General features: G+C 38.2%; 1 protein-coding gene across 5 annotated transcripts in view; it reads right to left on the reverse strand.

Moving 5' to 3' along the window:
* Window positions 1-4,615: 4,615 nt before the first annotated feature.
* LOC106962800 (ankyrin repeat domain-containing protein SOWAHB) overlaps window positions 4,616-21,565 on the reverse strand; it is a 27,279-nt gene continuing 10,329 nt past the window's right edge. The window contains exons 3-14 of one of the 5 annotated variants that reach the window (XM_015057419.1): window positions 20,171-20,386; window positions 18,854-18,967; window positions 14,834-14,890; window positions 14,373-14,474; window positions 13,568-13,583; window positions 11,988-11,989; window positions 9,843-9,929; window positions 7,459-7,461; window positions 7,054-7,056; window positions 6,830-6,902; window positions 6,507-6,602; window positions 4,616-5,637 (exon numbers count right to left, since the gene is read on the reverse strand). In XM_015057419.1, coding sequence (XP_014912905.1) covers window positions 5,465-5,637; window positions 6,507-6,602; window positions 6,830-6,902; window positions 7,054-7,056; window positions 7,459-7,461; window positions 9,843-9,929; window positions 11,988-11,989; window positions 13,568-13,583; window positions 14,373-14,474; window positions 14,834-14,890; window positions 18,854-18,967; window positions 20,171-20,386 — 942 coding nt within the window. In that variant the 3' untranslated portion in view covers window positions 4,616-5,464. Of the gene's footprint in view, window positions 5,638-6,506; window positions 6,603-6,829; window positions 6,903-7,053; window positions 7,057-7,458; window positions 7,462-9,842; window positions 9,930-11,620; window positions 11,624-11,987; window positions 11,990-13,567; window positions 13,584-14,372; window positions 14,475-14,833; window positions 14,891-18,853; window positions 18,971-20,170; window positions 20,387-21,565 lie in introns of all 5 variants that reach the window. The other 4 variants (XM_015057420.1, XM_015057418.1, XM_015057423.1 and 1 more) reach the window with 4 other exon arrangements.

Raw genomic sequence — 21,565 nt, forward strand, 5'->3', positions numbered from 1 at the left:
TGTTTAAATCTGTTTGGACATCATTTAGGATTTTTTTTATGTCGGGATATTAGTGTTAAATAAGAGCCTCAGAAATGAAGTTAATTTATATTCATGAAGAAAAAGTGAAGAAGGGATATAGATGACTCAGCTAAAACCGACTCAGCTAAAAGATTTCACAGATTTTTCATGCAAAAGTTTTAGTAAAATGGAAAAAATGGATTTTGATCAAGCTCCTCGTGATGACCTGTTCATATTGTTTTTCTGGATTGTAGTTTCAGATTCTCAAATTTGTTTTTCGTTTCTTTGACGTCTCACAGACCCAACAGGAAGGTAAGGCCGTGACGCAAGGAGGAAGAGCTGCTGTGGCAGCAACAGGAAAAAAAGTGGTAAAGGTGAAGGGAGGGGAGGAATTTATTAGGGTGGGGTCCACATAGCCCAAAGCAAATTTGTACAAGAGCAACAATGGGTTTGACCAGAGAGCAAAGAGAAAGAAGGCTTATGGCATTGCTAATCTTCATCTGCCAATCCAAACAGCTCAGGGCTGCAGCTTTTGTCCTTCTTGTAGAACTTCTTTCATTCTCTTCCTCTTTTGCCATCTCTGCCACAATGCAGGTGTTGGTCCTGCTCGGACAGGTTTCGACTGACCTGTTTGCTGTTGGGATGTTGGTCGTTTACAGGAGAGGAAAAAGTGGCCAAATGGAAGATGACTGCCTTCAGTGACTGAAGAGATCCTACGAGATAGCAAAGAGGATGAAATTAGCTTTATCTCTGGGAACCTGTAAGCCGGCGCTCTGTGTTGAAACTGCGCTTTCCGAGTCTTTCTTTATCTGCAAATCCTCTGCAGATTCCATGTTCTGATCGACCAAACAAAGAGCTGTGCTTTTGGATAAAATGCAGGATGACAGTGCGAGCGATCTGGCAAACAGATAAAGACAATAGCTGTAGGTGTGAGCTCAGTTGAAGGCCATCCCCTACCTGCAGGCTGACAAAAGGAACTAAACATGCAATTAGAATAGCTCATAGATGGGTGTGAATGAGACAACAAAAGATGGCAGTGAATCCACACCGTCTTTGACACATTTTGCTTGTTAGTTTATTTTTGTGGGACTTGATGCTAAATCAAAGCAACATGACAAGACCTTGTGCATCTTATCTATAGGATGGGACGGGGTTAAGCAGTTCTGATCTGACATAATTCAATTCAAACGTAGAGCTGTTGTATTTTATTGATTTATTGCAATGAGTGCAATTTTGATAATTCAGTGTCAAAGATGACTTGATGATTGTCCAACAGACAGGGTGGTAATATAAAAACGCTGGATGTTTATAGAGTGCTGTATCCAAGATATTTAATAGAAAGTTTAGTGTAACAACAGGAATAACTTTTGACAACGCTTCTAAAGTATAAACACTAGAGACACTAGAGGCAACTAGGAATCCAAGCTGAAGGCGCTATACTGCATTGATGCAGTGATTTTTGCAACAGGGTCCAAAACCAAATACTGAGTTCATATGTTGTAAAGTATATGTGGATTATTTTTGAGCAGATTGAAATTTCTGTATTTTTAAAACCCTTTTCTATTTGGTCTTCAGCAATTTTCTTATTTTCTATAAAACCAAATGTTGTTTTGTCAAGAATAGCTGTCATAAAAAACAGAAATAAACACAGGGAAATTATTATTGCCCGTGTGATTAATCTATAACTTATATAACATATGTAGAACTAATAACCAAACTGCGTTGTGTTAAATCATAAAAAAGTGGAAGAAAATGTGTACATTTGGGGAGAATTTCTTCACTGAGAAGCATCTGACTCAGTTATCTGTAATTACATGCTGCTCTCCATGCAGCTCCCTTGTTCCTGCCTAATAGGATTTTCCTGGTGTTACCGACACAAATGGGAGATGTAAGCAAAGTGTGAATGTTATCAAGCTCTCCCACCTCTTCACTATCTGACCCCCCCTCATTTCAGGCCCCCTTCCACTCTTTATCCTTTGTCATTACTCTTATCAGGGCCACTCTATCATTCTTTGAAAATAGTGGAGGTACTGAGATGTAAGCATGTCTTTGTTTAAGGCCGGCCAGCGGCCCGCCTCCCAGCTCCCTCCTGTGTGCAGGCTGATTGACGGCCCTCTGCTGGGTGAGTGACAGCCAGCGTTGGTTTGGACTGGAAGGGCCGCTGTGACAGCTGGCGCTGCTGCCTTTAGTGTGGGGCCCCGCCTGGTGGGGCCCCTACACAGGGCTCCACAGCTTGATTCCTGTAGCCCCGGTCAGTGCGGATCCCCCTGGTGTGTTTGTCACTACAGATCAGCTTGTTAGCTCCCTGCTTCTTCAAGCAGTTGTAGGTTTTTGTTGGAAATATGTCCAATCTGATTCCTCATCAGATGTAATTTAATTCAAAGCTATTTTATTTATCAGGGCAAGAATCTCTGGTAGCAGTCAGTCTTGCAACAAATCTGAAGAGCCCTCTGACTGAAGACTGTCATGGCATGCTGACAGCTCAGAGGAACATGTCCTGGATGACACAATTAAACCATCTTAAGACATTCCTTTTCTAAATAAAAGTATGATTGACCATTTCTAGCGAATGATGCATCTGGAGCTCTTTCTGCAGTGTAGAGCTGATCTGTTAGTTATTTTTTGGACTAACCAATTAATTAATTTTCTTATACAAAATATGAACCATGTGAAGTTAACTCTATACCACTTGATGAATTCTGGGTGTAACTTTTTGTAAATCTTAAATGCAAAATGTATTTATGTTTTATACAATTTGGCTTAACTACTACACTGAATATACTGTTTTTTCAGTATTTTTTTTAAATTAGTTGACAATTATGATTCATCATGATTAATAGTTTCACCACCAGTAAGGATTGCTCCAGGACTCCAAGTTAACTCCAACTTTAATACGACTTCCAGTTCATTTTGAAACTTTGACATTCTGACTTCTGAGTAGAAATTGTGCGCTTTAAAACTACACAACCCAAAGTTTACTGTGTAAGTTCACAGAACATTATCAGATTCATGTTACCATACCTGAATCCCGTGAACAAAGTGAAGTTCATCCATCCATCATTTTCCGTCTAAAGCCTCACAGAGAGTAGCTAATGAGGTTATTGAGCATCTGTGACGTGACATCTACATTTTGGCCATTTGTAAAACAATAGCAACAAGGAAGCCCGGGACATTGGGCCCAGTGCTGTCCCAACTCAAAATAACAAAGCTGAGCAGGCGCTGGTGGGAGGCTGCGCTCTCATGGAAATGAGCAACCGAACCAACAATGTAGCGCCTAATCTCCTCAGTGAGGGGAATCAGTTACACAGCAGTATGCACCCCTCAATGCTTTTCATTAGTCAGTGTGCTACTGAAACAGTCCCTCCGGCCTCCCGCCTCGCATACAAACACACACACACACACCAACCCACATGTGTAGCCACAGAACTTGCACATACATGCACTAGAAACAAGGTGCCACCCCCCCATTCTCCAACACAACAGAAGGGTTAAAATAAGTGGGGCAGAGGCCTGGTGTGGGGGTGCAAGGCCTCAAAGCATGGGATTAAAGTTAATGTGCCCTCCCTGGGTTATAATCTCTTCAGAGGGGGACTTTGTTTGAGGGGCTTGAGGGCAGTGAGATAAGTATCTATTACAGAAACTCCCCTCTTATCCCTCCAACATCCCCGCTTCAAAAATGAAGCACAAAAACACTTGCCTCTGTTCCCCTCTGTGCCGTCTGATATCTAAGATCCAAAAGCAAGTGCTGCCCCTTTTTCAGCTAATCAGGAATTAGGAGTCCAAAGCTGTACGGAAGGTCGGAGGGGCCATATTTACTCCATCTGCAGCCCACAAAGTCAGGTAGTTAAAATGAGATCAAAGCTGCTCGGAATCTCAGGTTATTGGGTAGAAACGAGGGAAAAAAGTAATAATACCATCTGAAGTTGCTGCGGATTCCAGCAACTTCAGATGGTATCTGTCCATGAGGTATTTAAAATAAACTATGTCAAGAAACACTAGAAATCAGTTTTATATAAAAGAAAGTTTAATTCAAAAATATTTTTTATGATATAAATATGGTGAAAAAATTATACAATGTTCAGATTACACAAATTAATAAGGCAAACTGCAAAAAAAATGTGTTTCAGTTTTAAAATAAATTAAAATAATGAAAATTAGAACAGTGCTTTTTTGTTTTGTTTTACAAATGTTGACAAGAACTTTATTGTACAGAACATGGAAAAACATTTTTATGAATTTTATTCCAAGTAACAGAGAACAACAATGCCATAAAATGCTAAACATGCAAATTAATGACTGAAATGCAACACTTTCAATAATCTTGTCTTTGAAAACTCTGAACTACATGTTTCTTTGCAACAATTTGGAAAGATCAGAAAAGATTCCCCAAAATTGTTCCAAAGAAAATTTCTTGTTTATGTAATTATAGTAATGACTCATAGCAGGGCAGTTAGCTTCCTCATTGTACCTGAGGCCAGATTTGTTAGGATTGTTCTTGTGGGATGTTTTTTATTACACTGTAATAAAAGGCTACATTTTAAAAATATATTTAGAATAAAGTTTAAAAAGGGTTAAGTATTAAAGTAAGGTCGGACTGAATTTTTTCCACTTTGCCTTTTTGTGTTAAATTAGTGAAGAAGTTTTCCTTATACCACTTCTAAGTTGTAATGGTGCTCCAAATCTTTTAACAATAATACATTTTTGTCCTTAATAAAAAGTGAAGCAGGTTTAATCCTTGTGACAGCAGCATTTTTGACATGTCACAAATCAAAGGTTTATTTTTTTTAGGTTATGAATTCCTAACTTGGCACGTTGTAAAGTTGAGTGGATATTGTCTTTTGCAAAATGTTCATATATTTTTTAGGAACAAAAATTTGAATGAGTGTTTCAAATAGCAATAAACTTATTTAATATAATTTTTTTTAACAGAATTGTGGGTTCATTTTCTCATCATTAATTCCCTGCAAATTTTATCTAAAATAAAATATATATTGAAAATGTTCTCCTGATCAGATTTTGAACTCAGGACACGCTAAGAAACTAAAACACTGACAGTCTTACTTGGTGTCTGCAGAGAAAACTAAATTCCAGAACATGATCAGTAACTAATTGTTTTTCCACTCACCTCCAACCTCTCCCAAATTACACTAAATGAAAATGTTAAGCTCTGAGAATCCTGCAGCCTGAACTGATGTGACCCTGTAACACTTTACATCATAAGTAATATTTAGTAACATTCATTAAAACCTTGCAAATTCAAAATATTTCAGCGAATAGCATAATGTACATACGAATAAAGCAGCACTTTCAAATTTGTACTTAACATTGCAGCATCTATGTTTCATATTACCTTCTAGTTGTGTCATTAACTGTTTCCAGGTTACGCGTCTGCTCATATTATATGCAGTACTGCTTGGTCCGTGTGTGTGTGTGTGAATAAGGACAGTTAAATGTGTGTTTTTCCTCAGCGGGAGAACTTTCTGGGCCTGAAAGGAGGAAGGGCGAGCTGATGCGTCGCCGTCCTCTCCTCCTCTATCGGAGCCAGCTCCTCCGCTGAGCCCCATTTCTTCTTGGAGTGAAACAACGACACCAACTTCCTGTTCTTGTTCCTCTCCCTGGCCTGAGCGACTTGAAATTCTGCAACCAAGAAAAGTGAGAGATCGTAGTTGATGGAGATCCGCAGTATCAAAACGAAACTAAAATCCATCAGGATTCTGCATGTGACATTATTGAAATGCTTCGTAATGGTTTCTACTGGTTTTACTTTCTGAACTCAATCAAGAGATTAATTCCTCTGCTCAGAGAGTTGGAGGTTATTTTGTAAATTTTCTTAAACAATCCCAAATATATCAACTCAAAATGGCGTCTGCAAAAAGCCAAACTGGAAACTTCAAAATGATGGAAACCAGCAATAGATGTTTTCTAAGATATCAGTTTAGATGTTTTCCATCTTAAATTAGTCTCACTTAATTATATTGTTGCTTCAGGTGAAGTTCAAGATCATTTGTTGACTTCTTAATTAAATAAACTGTTTATAAGAAAGAATTTAAACGTTGGGTTACAAATAATCCAGTGAATTCAAGCAAGTTTCCCAACACTGAGAGTTAAAACAGTTGATTTTATTTTGCAATCAACATATTTTTAAATGTAATCTACAGAAATGATCTTAAATAACATAATTTAAAATAATACCACCATGTAGACAGGGACCAATTTCTGGTATCAAGACAGAAAATGCCATGGTTTCAAAATCTAAAATAAAATTCAGTCACACTTTTATTAAAATTCCAATTCCTTTTAATAATATTTCCTTACATGAGGATTTATAAGATAGTGATTCCCCTCTCACACTGTGAGCTGGCAAAGAAAAAAATACAACAACAAAAAATCTCCTACATTTTAGAAATAAATATTAAAAAAAACCAGAGATGATCTCTATAAGTCTTAAAACTCAAAGCCGTTTTTAATTCAAAGAGTTCAGCAGGAAAAAGTAACGAAACACTCACGCAGGTCGCAGTCCTCCTGGGGACCTTCAGGGTCTTTGATGTTCAGATAATGGCCGGGAAGTCGGCCGCTGTAGTCTCGGACGTTTTCTTTTGCCCCTGATAACATGAGAAATAAATCCCCAAAACACAGAGAGCGGTCAGGAAAGACAGGCCGCAGATAATCTACTTTACTGACACCTTACACCAATGGCTTATCGCGACAATCTGAGATCTGAAGGTAAACAACACTTCCTGGAACCCGATGCTGAGCAGCTAGTAAGGCAGCACTGACATTGTAGTAACATGTAAAAAATGCACAATTTAAAGTGTGGTTAAACGTTTACCATAAGTTCCAATGAGTAGATCAAGAATGTGACGATGGCCATGCAACGCTGCAATGTGCAGAGGTGTGTATCCCTGCAGGGGAAGAAAAAAAACTCCAAAATGTTCATAAGGAAGCTTTGAACATGTAGAACCTCTAAATATAGCAGTTGCATACAAAAAGTTGGTTAAAGCTTTAGCTTTAGAGAGCAATTCTGCTGAAGTAATGGAAGGTTTTAGTACCTACCCCCTTGAGTTTCCCATGTCCAAATGCATCCAATGAAAACATCATGGAAAAAAAAAAGATACAAATTAGGAAAGGTTATGGAAACACCAGATAATGATAAAAACATAATTGCTCAGTAATTCGCTGAAAATTGCACAGCCGTGGACTTGCATGCTGGCAAACAGGGGCTCTGTTTTGGGAGACAATTAACATGACATGACATGATTTATTAGCGGCGTCCTCCTGCGGCCCAACCGCTCTCTGCTGTAATCCATTTGCACAGCTGGATCTTCACAGAGATTTTTAAGGAGCATTACATCACAGAGGGGAGGGAGCATAGGGTGGGCAACGCAGCAACCTTTCAAGTCAAATGGCCTACTGTACTGCACATCCCTGTCACCGCCAGATGAAAGGCTGGTTACTCACATGCTGCAAGAGAGAAGAGCGCCGCAATTAGATTGGTGCACAAAAATAAACAAACTGTGTGCGCACATTTTAGATGACAGGCATAAACAGGATGAAGTGAATATTTAAAAATCATTGATATTAATCTACGATTAGATATTAATCTGCAATAGCAGAATGAGCTATTCTGCTATTGGTTTTAAACATAAAGGTCTGTGTATTAATTGCTTTAAATCTATATTTCTACAGGGAAAAAAGGTAAAACTGGAGCTTAATTTTACCAATTTTACATTTTTCTTGGAGAAATTACAATGTGAGGTTGAAAAAAAGCAGAAAAATGAAAGAGAAATCTCATCTAAGCTTAGGTTATTTAATACTGTGTGATCTTCCAGGAATTTATGGCTTTATGAGTCTGACTACAACTGGGAAATATACATCTTTTACCATCCTGTTAATTTTGATGTAATACAGCATATCTCCTTTCTTTTACTTTACTTTGGTTTTAATTAGCTCAGATTTGGACATCTGGTTTTCTGGTATTGGATATGTAACTGCAAGAAAACAGATCTAGTCAAAACTATAATAAAAACTTTTTATGTTTAATAATTAAGTCACCCTATTGTAGCTCTTTGTTCTTTCAATAAGCTATAAAACTATCAAGGAAAATGTTGTTTTTGTTATGTTGAAATCTTCCACTAACTCTAGTTTACTACCAGTTTAAATTAAATTCATACATGTTTACAAGTTTAGCTTATGCCTTGCCTTGATGAAAAAAAGTTCTATTGACACTTTTAGTGTCCAAAGCAGCAGACTTTCATTTATCTTTGCCTGTTTCTAGATGATAAAATATTAACTATAACCTTAGAGTGAGCAGGACCAATCAGACCAAGCGTAAAAGAAAACAGCAGAAGGTAGAGAAACAGTTTAGCCTGGACTTGACTTTCTTATTTGAGGTGGGAAGCAGGAATTAATGTTGTACAGTCTGACCTCAGCAGAACACTCGCTATATTGTTCCACTGTTTAAGGAGATCAAGCATGTTTACCAAGGAATCTATTGTGGTTGTGTGACTAAGGGCATGTTTGGAGCCAGAAGGCTGTTGTGCTGTCAGGAAATATCACCCTAATACAGTGAATTCAGTGCCTTGCAAAAGTAAACATAACACTAACTTTATATATAGATATATATATATGTGTACACGATACAACCACCGTGTAATTAATTGTGTTTTATGTGATCCATGCAAAATGCAAGATAGTTGTGTTACAAAAGGAACATGATAAATTGCTATTAGAATATTTGAAAAATATGGCGTCCATTGGAATTTTTCATTTTATAACTACATTTTGCTGCAATTGCAGAATCAGAAAGTCTTTTTACGGCGCATTCACACCAGTCCTGTTTAGTCCACTTTAATCAGTTTGTTTATCTTGAAAGCCTGGTTCATTTTGGGAGGTGTGAATGTGCAATCAAACCCTAATGCGGACCAAAAAAGTGAACTCTGGTCAGCCCAAAAACCTACATCTTGGTTTAGTTGAAGTGACCTCTGGTGCGGTTGAATGCAAATGGAGAGCTCTCCAAAAACAGGAAGCTGACTATAGTACATGATTAACTATTGACTATTACCTTAGAGTTAGAGTCTAACAAATTTACTTACTGGCAGTGGAAGCCACAGTTTTGCTAATCCACAAATGAGCTAAGAGCGGAGCATATTTTTTTGTTTATCGCTTTAGTGTTCTTGCTAACTTTGAAAATGTTTAGCACATTTAGCTTCCTCTAATTATTTTTTCAAAAAAAAAATCTAAAGAACAATTTTTTTTCTTTATGTTTTATAAACTTTGGCAATTAAGCAAAAAAGCACCAGAGTTAGCAAGACTCAACAACTACTAAACTGAAACTATGAGTGAAAGGTTTGTTCCAAAGAAACACTTCATGAAGCGCAACCAGGCTGATATGTGTGTAATAACAAATTTGATCCTTTGGATGACGATACAACACGATCAAATTTAGTGCTTTAGCATTAGCTTCTACTAAATAGCTTGTTTGTATAACAATTTAGCGTTAGCAGAACTAATGTTGATAATTAGCTTTAGGGTTAGCACAAGTAGCTTTTTAAATAGCAGTGCCGAACACTGCTGAAGGATAGAGGCTGTGAATCAATGTATGCCACATTTTTCAGAAATTTATTTAATGGATAATTTTTCTCCCACTTCGTGATTATGTACTACTTTGCATTGTTCTACCACATACAATTGCAATAAAAGACAGAAATTTGTGATGTATTATGTAGCACATGACTTATTAAGAGTCTGTAAATCTTTGTTTCAAACAAAGCCATTTACTCTAAAAGATTTGCATTAAGTCTAAAGAGATCCACCTAAAACCTCTCTTTAAAAATGTTACTTACAGATTTAGTGTTGACATCTGCTCCAGCGTCAGCCATTAGAACAGCCATGTTCTCGTTGCCGTGTTTGGCGGCCCAGTGCAGAGCGGTCTGTTTGCAATAGGGATAAAAAAAAAAAAAGGTGTTACACATATAACAACTGTTGTATCATTTTTACAAGCTGCCATGCCTCTTATTGGCTGTCAGAGGTCAGAGGTCCAGGTGTATGTAGAGAGGGGTCTATGCATGGAGGAGCGGTAAGAAAAGGGGAAGGTTTCCTGCCATCTAACGCAGCCTAATTACAAAACAACACAGCACTGTGCCCACAGTTGGAGGGCCTGGCCGCCTGTCACCACACGGAAAGATTGATGATGTTAGTGTGACCCCGGGGAGGGGAGACCTACCCAGACATCACAGCGCTACTGTCAGCACACGTCGAGGACGGAAACCCGAGCCTCTGTTCGCACAACAGACACACCGGCACGCAATGTCGCTCGGATGTGAAAATAAAAACACACATGAACCAATAAGGCAGAGTGAAAACACGAGTTCCACCGTGTCCACCTGCCGGACCGCAGCTGTGATCCCCTGTGTCTCCTACACACTCAGAGATGTGTAATTATGGGCTATCAACAGGTGAAATCTGTGTAGGTGCAAATGTCAGCTCGGTAACCACATCCATCCCTTCTGCCATCTGACCCTTCACACAGCAAATCAAACAGCAGCCATTTCACAATTGCATATTAACAGTGGTGGATGGAAAAGCTTTGACCTCTGGTTGTTACTAACTGAGCATGTGCTGCTGAGGAACAGCTCCACAGTTTATTCACCAAACAAGATGAAAGCAGTAACTTATTTAAAGGGGCAGTGTTAGGTATTTTCCAGACACATAGAGCCGTTTTATAGCACAATCAAGTAACTATGTTCAGTTGCTATAAAAGAAATGTGAGTATTTTTAATTTAATGCCTTGAAATTGAGTTTTTGTCTCTTTAACCTAAGATTACAATTTTTAGATTAAAGAAAACAACATTCTGCCATAGAAGCTGAGGTACGAATCTTCAGGACAATTATAATTTGCTTGTTTTCATAATCCAATGATAAAACTGTACAACTGTTCATTGTTATAGACTGTAAAATATATTGTATGATCCCATGCATGTAAAAACTATTCACCCTCTTGATTCATTTGTAAAAGCAATAAAAATGGTAAAACATCCAGCAGGGTGAGAACTTTTTATAGGCACTGTGTGCAGCTTAATGGGATAAAAACTGAGGCGACAGATGTTTTTCTTATTTTACATTCCTGTGTGGCAAACACAAGCCAAATAGTGATTCTTTTATTGCTGTCTGAACGAGTCTTTTTCTCTTTACAACCTCTGATCGCAATCATGTACAACAGGCTCATCCAGCAGCCAATGACAGAAACATTAGTTTTTCGTTTGGCTCCATCTGAAGCTCAGATTGTGACAGACGCAGTGTGGTTGGAGTATCTCCTGATCTTCAGTGTCACATCAGAAGACAGATCGTCCAAAGTGCTGCTTTACAGGCAGCTGGCTGGGCTTCCCGGTGAGCAGGAATGATGTACGAGGCCCAAAACAGGATGCGTGTTCCCTCGTTTCTGTTCCTGTTTCCCCCACTCCCACTCCCACCCAGCTGTCGGATCACTCAGGGGACAGCACTGAGTCTCCCAACGAAGAAAGTGGTGGCCAAAGAGGACTCATAGTGACAGAAGCACAAAGACCTGTCTGGTCTGGATGTGGAGGAAAGATGGAGAGGATTGATGGGGAAGTGATGTACTTACAAACTGTTTGTGGGAGGAAGTCCGTCACAGCAGGAACGGAGGCATGCGTCACATGGAGGAAGAGAAAAATCTGGTGAAACTTTGATGAGAACTAAATTCAGATCAGATGAGTTGGTCCACCTTAAAGACTTAAATGTGCCCAAAACATATTAATGCTCATTCAGGTTTTTCACATTTTACTACAAAATAACTCCAAACTTCAAAGTATTTATAGAACAACACAAAAAAGTGCACAATTGTAAATTTGAATCAAACGGGATAAAAAAATTCTTCACAATTAAAAAAAACGTATTCGGTTGTTGATCATATGACTCGTGTGATGAGAAAAATGGAGTTTGCAAAATACACTCATTTTAATACAGATGACAACTTCATCCCAGATCAAAAACGTTTTTGTCAAAAAAAAATGTGAAATTTTCAAAACTGACATGTTTCCATTAAGCAAATTTATTTTCACAATTCCAATTATGGCAAAAGGAAATGCCATAATTTTTGCTGTCCCAAAAGAGCTGAATCACTTCAGGACTCATATTTTCACAAAAAAAATAAATAAATAAATAAAATTGGTAATTATCAAAATTGGAGTCGGCAAGTAGATCGGCATTTTTTTTCTACAAAATTTATGATTAATCTCAAAATTTCTGAGCATATTTTTAACTTTTGAATCTCAGAAATAACCAAGTTTTTTCTAGAAAATTTCTGAGTTATTCTGAGTAAATTATAAAACTTTTGGAGCTCAGATATTGCCTGGTTTTTTTCCTAGAATATTTCTGAGATGAAATACAAAATTTCTGTTTTTTTGGTGAAAATTTACTCCATTTTTTTCTATATCTACAATAACACTACAATATGGCTCCAATAACACTGTCATAGATCTGACTGAGTTTTAGAGATTTTACAAAGAAGTTTGATCAAAAATCAAACTTCTTATTCCTACAGAGTTAGTAAAGTCCCCAGTAGATTTATAGCTGTGAGATTGTAATGAAAGGTGGATCTATAAGCATTGACTCAGGTGAGCTGAATATAAATGCATGACAAAAAGTAAAATAAAAACAATATATTCTGCTCTTTCTATTTGACAATTCTGTTACTCCTTCCTATAAAAGGCAGCAGTGACAGCATCAGGTCTGTTTCTTAGTTTGTAGGTTCTGTTCAGGAGAGTTTTGGGAGACTGTTTTGATTTTCGGTATCTGCCTGTGTTATCTGCACCTCTGCTGAGCAGTGTCAGGTTGAGGGCTGAAACATCAAAGAGCCCTGAGGGGGACTTAGCACCTTCCCAGGGACACATGCAGCATTGTTCTACAATTAATCCCAGCCTGCTCTATTACTTTCAGATTATCTTTAAATGGGCAAAGTCTTTGTGAGGCATTAAGACTCTCCTTAATCTGCACCCCGCCGCCTCCCCAGCTCCCAACACTTCAATGGCAGCCGAGCTATCTTGTCCACGGTGGAGATGGCAGAGGCTTAGGGCGACTCTTAGAAGGTGGTCTGCCATGGCCACAGGACGGTGTGAGAACTGTGACACGAGGGGAGGGACAACAAACATGAGCTCAAATCTCTTAAGCGCACTGGGAGACAAATAAAGGGATTTAGGTTGTCAGGGGGCCACAGGAGCTAAAAAGCTATCTTTCATAATCCTTTTGATAGTAGACCTTTGAAATGCATGATCTGGATGCTCTGAGGAGAAAGACTGTTGGCGGTGGATAAGTAAAGAGCAGGTTTGAGGCTGGGGAAAAGTGTTAAAGACAGTAGAAAGTGAACTTGAACAGATGAGGCCTTTTTTATTTTTAAATTATGGATGGAACTTACCCCCTGAGAGCAGTGGTTATGGTCACAATCAGCAGCCATTATGCGTCGGAATGAGGGAGTGAAAAGCTTCCGGTTAAACAAGAATCCAGAACAGAGGTGATAATAACTCTGCAGCAGGCTAAAAATCCCTCAATATACTCACAGAGGTGAAGTCCTGGTTTCAAGAAACAAAAAAAAAAACATGAATGAATCAAATTGTACATATTTACTAATTTCATTTTTTAAAGAGATGTGTATGATCAATTCATTCCATCTGTATTTCTCACATGTGCAGTTTTATCTGTTTCATACCCAATTTGTTCAGGCAGGAAAAAGAGTCACCTGCAAGTTTATTGGGACATTTTGTGCCTACTTTAATAACCAATGACCTAAAGACACTCAATAAACTGAACTTAGTTACTTAATTCATTAAATCACTTGAAAACCAGGAAAACCACATATTAAACCTTTATGTACTGAAACTTCAGAACAACGCAAATCTATAAATGTAAATCTACAAGGTAAAGTAGATGTGTTACACTTTCAGTTAGAAAAGGTTCACATAAGCAAGAATGTCAGAAAATAGAAATTCCAAACTGAATGTTGAATAGAACGCCCTGTATCAGCACAACCGTTTCTGAGCCACAGTTAGGCTGATATGTGATTAAAATGCACTAATCAGTCCCTCCTGTTATTGCAAATTCACTTATCAGTCACTAATTTTGCACAAACTTGCAATTTTCACCCGTCATTGTAACTTTTCTGCAAATCTGACCTGTCACCTCAATGTTTTCTGTACATCCTTCTTGTCAGACCAATCACTGCAGCTTGTTGTGTATCACATAATTTGTTACCTTGCCACGCCTATTAGCTACACTTATACTTCCAAAACAAAGAATTCTAGCTTTATTTCTTTGATTTATTGCAGCTGCTCTTTCGAAGCCAGGCCATAAGGAGGTGCTACCTTTTTATTTGCCAGTGAGGGTTCCTGCATGAGCAGCTGCGACAGGTCAGGCACTCGAGCGCTGGCAGCGTGGTAGATCCACTCTTTCTCTGTAGGATCCAGCTGGAACAGAAACACACATCCTGTTGGGGACTCTTTTTGACAATGCTGAGACCACAAACCTCTAATCCATTTCCTACAAGCGGCAGAGCCAACTGACACATAGTGGGAGACACCCACGATCACGCGCCGCTGAGTTCAAAACTTTTACTCCTCATATTTGTTTAACGGGGACCAACACCACTGGCAAGGTGGACTTTATTTGCAAGAGGCAAACCTTAAAAAGGTCATTCTGAATGTTCTGAATGTAGACAAAAGTAGAGCAACTTTGACTTTGTGAACTGTACTGTTAATATGTTTTACCTCCTTGGTAAATATTAAGCAAAGGGAAGAATGTTGGAAAAAGCATTACAGGGACTTACGGCGACAGAAGCAGAGCCCATGCTGCCTGTGGACTCCTCATCATGCTCCGACTCCGACTGAAAACACAAACCAGAGCATTACTCATCTGTGACAAAAAAGCTGATCTCTGACATAGCTCAACTGTCCTGGGCCAGACACACACACACACACACACACACACACACACACACACACACACACACACACACGCACGCGCACTCACTTCCACACACTGGTCACACTGCTGTGATGTTTTCCAGTTGATGTGATGCGACCAGAGGGGTGTCAGACAGATAGGGAGGTAATGAGAGAGCGAGACAGAGGTGAAGCTTTCACACATAGGCGGTAATAAATAACAACCCGATTAATAATTAAGAAAAAAGAAGGCAAAAAGGTTTTTTCATCCATTTAGAGCTCAAGAGAAAACATCAGCCGTTTATAAAACTGTCCTTAGGCTGATTTATGGCAAATAGGAATTTTCTCTTTCTCTTCCCGACTCTTTTGAGGAACTCGCAAATTGTTCTCAGATCACACAGACGCATGACGGTAAAACAGTGAGTCCTTTAATGTCTGCCACCCCAACTGCCACATGTCAGCATTCTGAACACGAAAAGTGGAGGCTCGGTATTTATCCAGCCTTTTCCAGTCTGACAAGTACTTTTTTTCATCCCTTCTGGTAGAAACCAGTAATAACAGGCAGAAGAAACAAAATAACATTGGTAGTCATGAAAGGATGGAAAGAGAGAGAGGGATCAAATGTTCTCTCAGCATTTTCCCATTTTATTAAAACCGCAACAGCTTCTGGCCTAAAGCGAGAAATTGTGTCATCAGCTATTAAGAATAGCTTCTGCTCCTATTTGATGTCGGTTGTCAAAAGTAAAATAATCCATCATACTTTTTCAAGGCTCAATGTAAAATATTTAGGTGATTTCTTGACACCAATTGTGTTCATAAAAAACTTTAACTTATTAAAACGGGGAGCATTATGCATTTTCTGACACATAGTGCCAATTCTTAACATAATCAAGTTACTATTTAACCTTATGGAAATGCTACGTATATAAGATGTGACTTAAAAGGAAATTTGATGTTGCAATTTGACCTCTTTTTTAACATTCCCCCTTCAGCGCAATGCTTCTCCATTATGTTGTTTACAACTTTTCTTAAGAGCACTGGATTGAGAAGTAGTTTCTATGATAAGCTAATTAGACTCGCGCTTCCACCAAGCGTTTGCTAATTGCTGCTGCCGCTAGCTTAAAGCAGAGGTGCCCAAAGTGGGTCCTGGAGGGTCGGCATCCTGCATGTTTTAGTTCTCTCCCTGGTTTAACGCACCTGGATCAAAGGATGGCTCATTAGAGGCCTAAGAGGAACATTGACAAGCTGAAAAGGTTGTTACTATCACCAGGCAGAGAACTAAAACATGCAGGGGTGTCCAAAGGACCGACTTTGGACACCCCTGGCTTAAAGGAACAGAGTGTGGTGTGTGTGTGTGTGTGTGTGGCGGGGTGAAGGTGGCAACAGTCCAGGTATGTTCTTGACAAGAGAGAGACATTAAAACAAGATATAAAGCTCAAAAAAGTTGATTTTGCATAATATTCTCACTTCAAAATATAAAAAAAATTTACACAATGAATAATTGGTATGTTTTCAATTAAGTCTAAGACGTTTAAAATAAAAAAAATGCATGACAGTTTAAGTGGGTTGACAATTGCTGTGATGTAAGTTATGCATGTTTTTTAATTACACATTTAAGATGTTACCAGTGTTTGTAAAAAAAATCATTTTATATAAATAGTGCATGACCACAGAAATCTCTAACTCCATTTAAAACATCTAATGATATATTTTAATTAGTAAATTTGCATCGTGTTGTATTCCTACTGATGTATATAGCTTATATAATATAAGTGACCTCAGTCTAAGCAGAGCTGGAGCCTGAGGACAGCAGGTCCTAAAGCAGTTACAGTGGTGAGTCATACTCTTGATAAACACACTTAATCCAGTTTAAGAGTTACATTAACAAAGTCCAGCATGTTTAATGTTTCCACTGTGAAGGTCATGAGAGCCACATGCTATTTTTCTGTGGGTCAATTCTCTTTGCAGTAATGAGCACAAATGGCTATTATCATTCTAACACGCTCCACCAATGCTGCTGCTTAGCATAACAACAGGCAGCTTCATTTATATTCAGTTTTTATCCACACTTAGTCTCTTCACTTTCTGCTACAACATTCTGGAGTATAATGATCTGGGTAATTTACTTGGCACCACCTGGTGGGTAAAACAAGGAATCACTCAGGGCTGTGAAGGGTTTTCTTGCCTCTAATATGTTTAGATTGATGCCAGAAGCTACCCATGGATTACATTTTTGACTAGCGAAGTTAAGTTAATAATAGAAGCACTATAAAATGGAATCACTCCTTTAAGATGTACTACCCTCTTTATTGCTTTTACAAATTAATCAACAAAATATTGTTTGTAGATAATCCTTGAATGTCAAAGTAAAAATTGATTTCTATAAAATAATACAATTACATACAAATATGCAACATCAACTAAGTTATTACATAAATATTAGTAGCAGATGCAACTTTAGTTGCAAGCTCAGGCTTGCACTTCTGGACATTCAAGTCCAGCCACAAATTATCTATCAAAATTATGTCTGTGCTTTGACTGGGCCACTCTAAACTATTCATCCTGTTCTCTTCAAACCATTCTGGGTAGCTTTAGCTGGATGCATCAAGTCATTGTCTTGCTTCTCCGAAGCTGAGAAGCTGTGCAAATAGAAACAAATTGTCCTCCAGCATTTCCTATAAATTGCTAAATCCATTGTATTTTCTGCCTTTCACTCATTGTGAAACTACTAGAACCAATTGTCTGGACCTATGATGAATTAGGTTAGTCAATTTAAAGGGGGTAATATTTTATGTTAAATCTTTTTATTTAATTATTTGATTGAATTAGTTTGTGAAAAACAGTTTTCAATTTCACAGTAATTTTTTTTTTTATCATTTTATTTGCCAAATTTTTAAAGTCACTGTATCCTTGGTTCCACCAACATCAAAGCAGTCTAGCTGTTAGCTGTTTGGACATGTGCACTGCAGTCCAGAAATTTGAGAAAGATGATGTCAGCTCATAATGCTTCCAAGAAATTATGTAATGTTCTTTTCAGATTATTTGTTCTGAGTTTTTATTAAAATTATGATCAACTAAAAGGTCCCGACCCAGAATGGGGTTGAAGTTAGCCACCAATATCCCGATCCACCTTGGCAAGTAGTCATAAAGCCATAATCACTCTGAACTTTATAGGGTATTACAGGCATGTGCTGTAATACATGTATACAAAGCACTACATTTCTCCTGTAGGAGAAATCCCACACATTTTGCGCAGATGAGGGCTCCATGTTGTAGGCCATACCCCTTTTGTTCTTTATAGTGTGAAAGCGCAAAAGATTTGTGGTCAAAGTAACTTAATAGTGAGGTTCATAGTTACAGCTAGCTGCATTATGTCAGTTAGAAACATAATCTGAAAGTGTACTTGTATTGTACATGGAGGTAAAGCTGGACTCTCAGTCTGGTATGGTTTTCTCTGAAGAAAACCATACCCGATGAATTCTGCTTGTGCCTACTCAGCCACCAGAGGATCTATTTGGGGTTTCCGTTAGGGATAAAACTGTAAAGCTTGAACTTAAAAGAACTGACAGAAAGACATCACCAGGAGTGAAGCCTGGGGCTTTTTGAACCCAGGATGGGAAACTTCACCAGGCTCAGACAGATTGATAGCGCTTTCTGGATATTTTAATGACTGCACTTAAAGCAATACCAATCCTATTTTTATGCCCTGGTGTATCATGTTCCCCCATTACTGTCTGATCCTAAAATGCACAATAGTGTTGGGATCAAAAGCTTTTGCTAAGCTAAAACAGGCCAGATTTTAACCACACATCGGCATGTTTTTCACAGAGCGAATAAGCATGTAGAAGTCAACTTTTGTGGGTGTTTTTGGCGTTTGGAGGGTTAGAGCACTATTTACTTTTTACCTTTGATGTTGAATCTCTGTCCAGCTCATCCTCCCCGTTATTTAGTGCTGAGGGATCGTTGATGTGGGCAGCAGAAGGTGGGTGTGAAGAGCGATGAACACTGTCTGTTCCAGCCTGCTGTTCCCACATTAGAACACAGAACATTCAGAGTAAACAATGGCCCAATGCAAGATACAAAGCAGCAGAATCTGCACCGCAACCAGAGGCAACTTTTAGCATTACGGCTTTAGCTATAATACTCAATTGGAGGAAAAACAAATTATTAGAAAATGTTTGGGGTTTATTTCAAATGCAATGAATATGGAAAAGAAAAATAAAGGGAAAAGGAGAAAGAAGAGAGGTGGGGCAAAGGTTAAAAAGGAAAACAAAAGATAAGAATAGATGAGAGAAAGAAGGATAAAGAGAGTTAAAGAAAACACCCTATATGTCTGCTTCTTCACTTACAGAAAGAGGAAGGAAAAAAAAAAACAAAGACCACCAAAGGAACAATACACTCCTACTCCACTGGTCTCCAACCCCCAATTTCAACCAAATATCAGTGGGAACATATTTATGTATTTGAGTTTGTGTGCAGAATGCTGAACCTTTGTGGGAAGCATTAGAGGGAAGCTCTAATGCATTATTTTTTTATATAATTTACTGATTTCATCCAAAGAAATGCATGTCTAAATGCCTAGAATTGATGACATTCATGCAGTTTAAAAGCGTGGTTGGCTCCGTTCCGCTGTGTGACGACAGTGTTCACTGAGTTGGATCAACGTCATCATTTTCATTTGCTCTTTCTGTAATGTGAAACTGGGTGTGGCCAGCAGATGTTTGCTTTAGTTCTGGTTTTGAACCATCATGTGTGAAGACACTTTACCGGTAGCACGCTGGTGGTTTGATCTTCCGAATTTATGATGGCAGTTTGTTGGTACTCCAGAAATAATATGCAAAATACTTTCAGGGAACAACTGTGAATGAAACCTTGCTGAACAAATCTGGTCTTTATGTTAAGGCCTACAATCTTTGACCCTGTCTCTTCTTTGGGAGGCTAATTTGGGTTCACCACAGCAAACTAGCTTTTCATTTTTCTCTGTCAGTGGTTGTCAATGCAAACATTCATTCATTAGGCTGACACAGGCTGGAAAGGAAAGACTGAATGCACCAACAATGTGGGCTTTGTTCACAATAAATGCATAAAGAAGACACATGCAGAGCTGCACCAATGGCAGATTTAAAGCACATTTCAGAACCCAGTATTGTTCCTGCATCGTAGGAACACCTCATTCATTTTATTTTTGAACATTTTAATTTAAACAATAACCTACAACTCACCTCTTCATCAGGGTCTCCACATGACATTGGCTCATCCTGCTCTTCTTTCTTGGAAGGAGATGATGTCAGGATGTCCGTCGCCTCCCACTGCGCAGCGGCTGTGACTCTGGCCAGGCTCTGATTTCTCTGAGCGTTTCCGTCTGTCTCATGATGTCTGGTGTCTCGCTCCTGCAGCAAGTTTCTGTACTTCTTCTTTAGGACGAGATATTTCTCTCCCTGAAGGTTAAACAGTGCAACAAGCCTTTAAAAAGGATTATCAAAAGCCTTGACTGCTAGAGGCTCTGTCTGTTGTAGCAAAGACACAATGAATTGTGACTGACTGAAAATTACACAGCAAAAGCAAATTGTAATATTTGAAAATTTTGTTCAAATTGAAGAAAATATGCTTCATGTATAAACAAATCAGCACAACAGTCAGACATTTCCATTTGGCACTGCAGTGACCCAACATCAGCTTTAAAATATAAAGGATTCAGACAACTAAAGGTTCATTTGGAACAAACTGCATGATACTGTAAATTTGTTAAGTTGCAATAACAATATCTGTTTTAATTTAACCACATTTTCCTCATTTTTTTCTTTAATCCTGCTCCTTGTGAGGTTTGTGATTTCTGTAAACAAAATCAGTCTCAACTGTAAGGCTGAAAAATATTGGCAAAATATTAACTTGCAGTACTAAACACTAAACATGCTAAACACCCTACTAGCTTCTGTGAAAAGCGTTTAGTCCCTTTCCCTGCTGATGTCAACAACGTTCTCCACATATATGATGACACCTGAAGAGAAAACGAAGTTATGGCCTAATAGGACACATTTCTGATATTTAGAAATTCTGCTTTATGTCTTCTGGACATTTATGACTAGTTTAACCAACCACTTGCACCTAAACGTTGACCTGAACAAGTAAATTGTGCCACTTGCTGTTTTACTTATTAGCTTTTTGTATGTTGTCTATTGGGAATGTAAATGTTTAAACCATCTGTTTAAATTAAAATGAAACTAGTTAGATATCGCCAGGTATGAAACAAACCTATGGTTATAGATTTATGTGTATCTAAGGCTCCATTATTCACAAAGAGATATGAGAATGGTACTATTTATACAATTCCAGAGAAAAAATAAAACTAGTAATAAATAAGAATCAAAATCAATAGAATAAAACAAATAAAAGTAAAAACTTAAAAATAAAAATGGTTTATGATCAAACATACATATAATAACAAATCCTTGTTAGTCTCATAGACCAGCAAATAAAATCATCATTATGGGAACACATTACCTAAAAAGTAGTATTTCTAAGCATAAAAAATGTAGTTGCAGTCTCAAGAGGAAACACTGAGGGTACAACTGATCCTAAAACTAAATCCTCTAACTCAGGGGTGTCAAACTAAATTT

The sequence above is a fragment of the Poecilia latipinna genome, unplaced genomic scaffold (assembly GCF_001443285.1).
Source record: "Poecilia latipinna isolate Pla-1442-1.1 unplaced genomic scaffold, P_latipinna-1.0 Scaffold1461, whole genome shotgun sequence".
Lineage (NCBI taxonomy): Eukaryota > Metazoa > Chordata > Actinopteri > Cyprinodontiformes > Poeciliidae > Poecilia > Poecilia latipinna.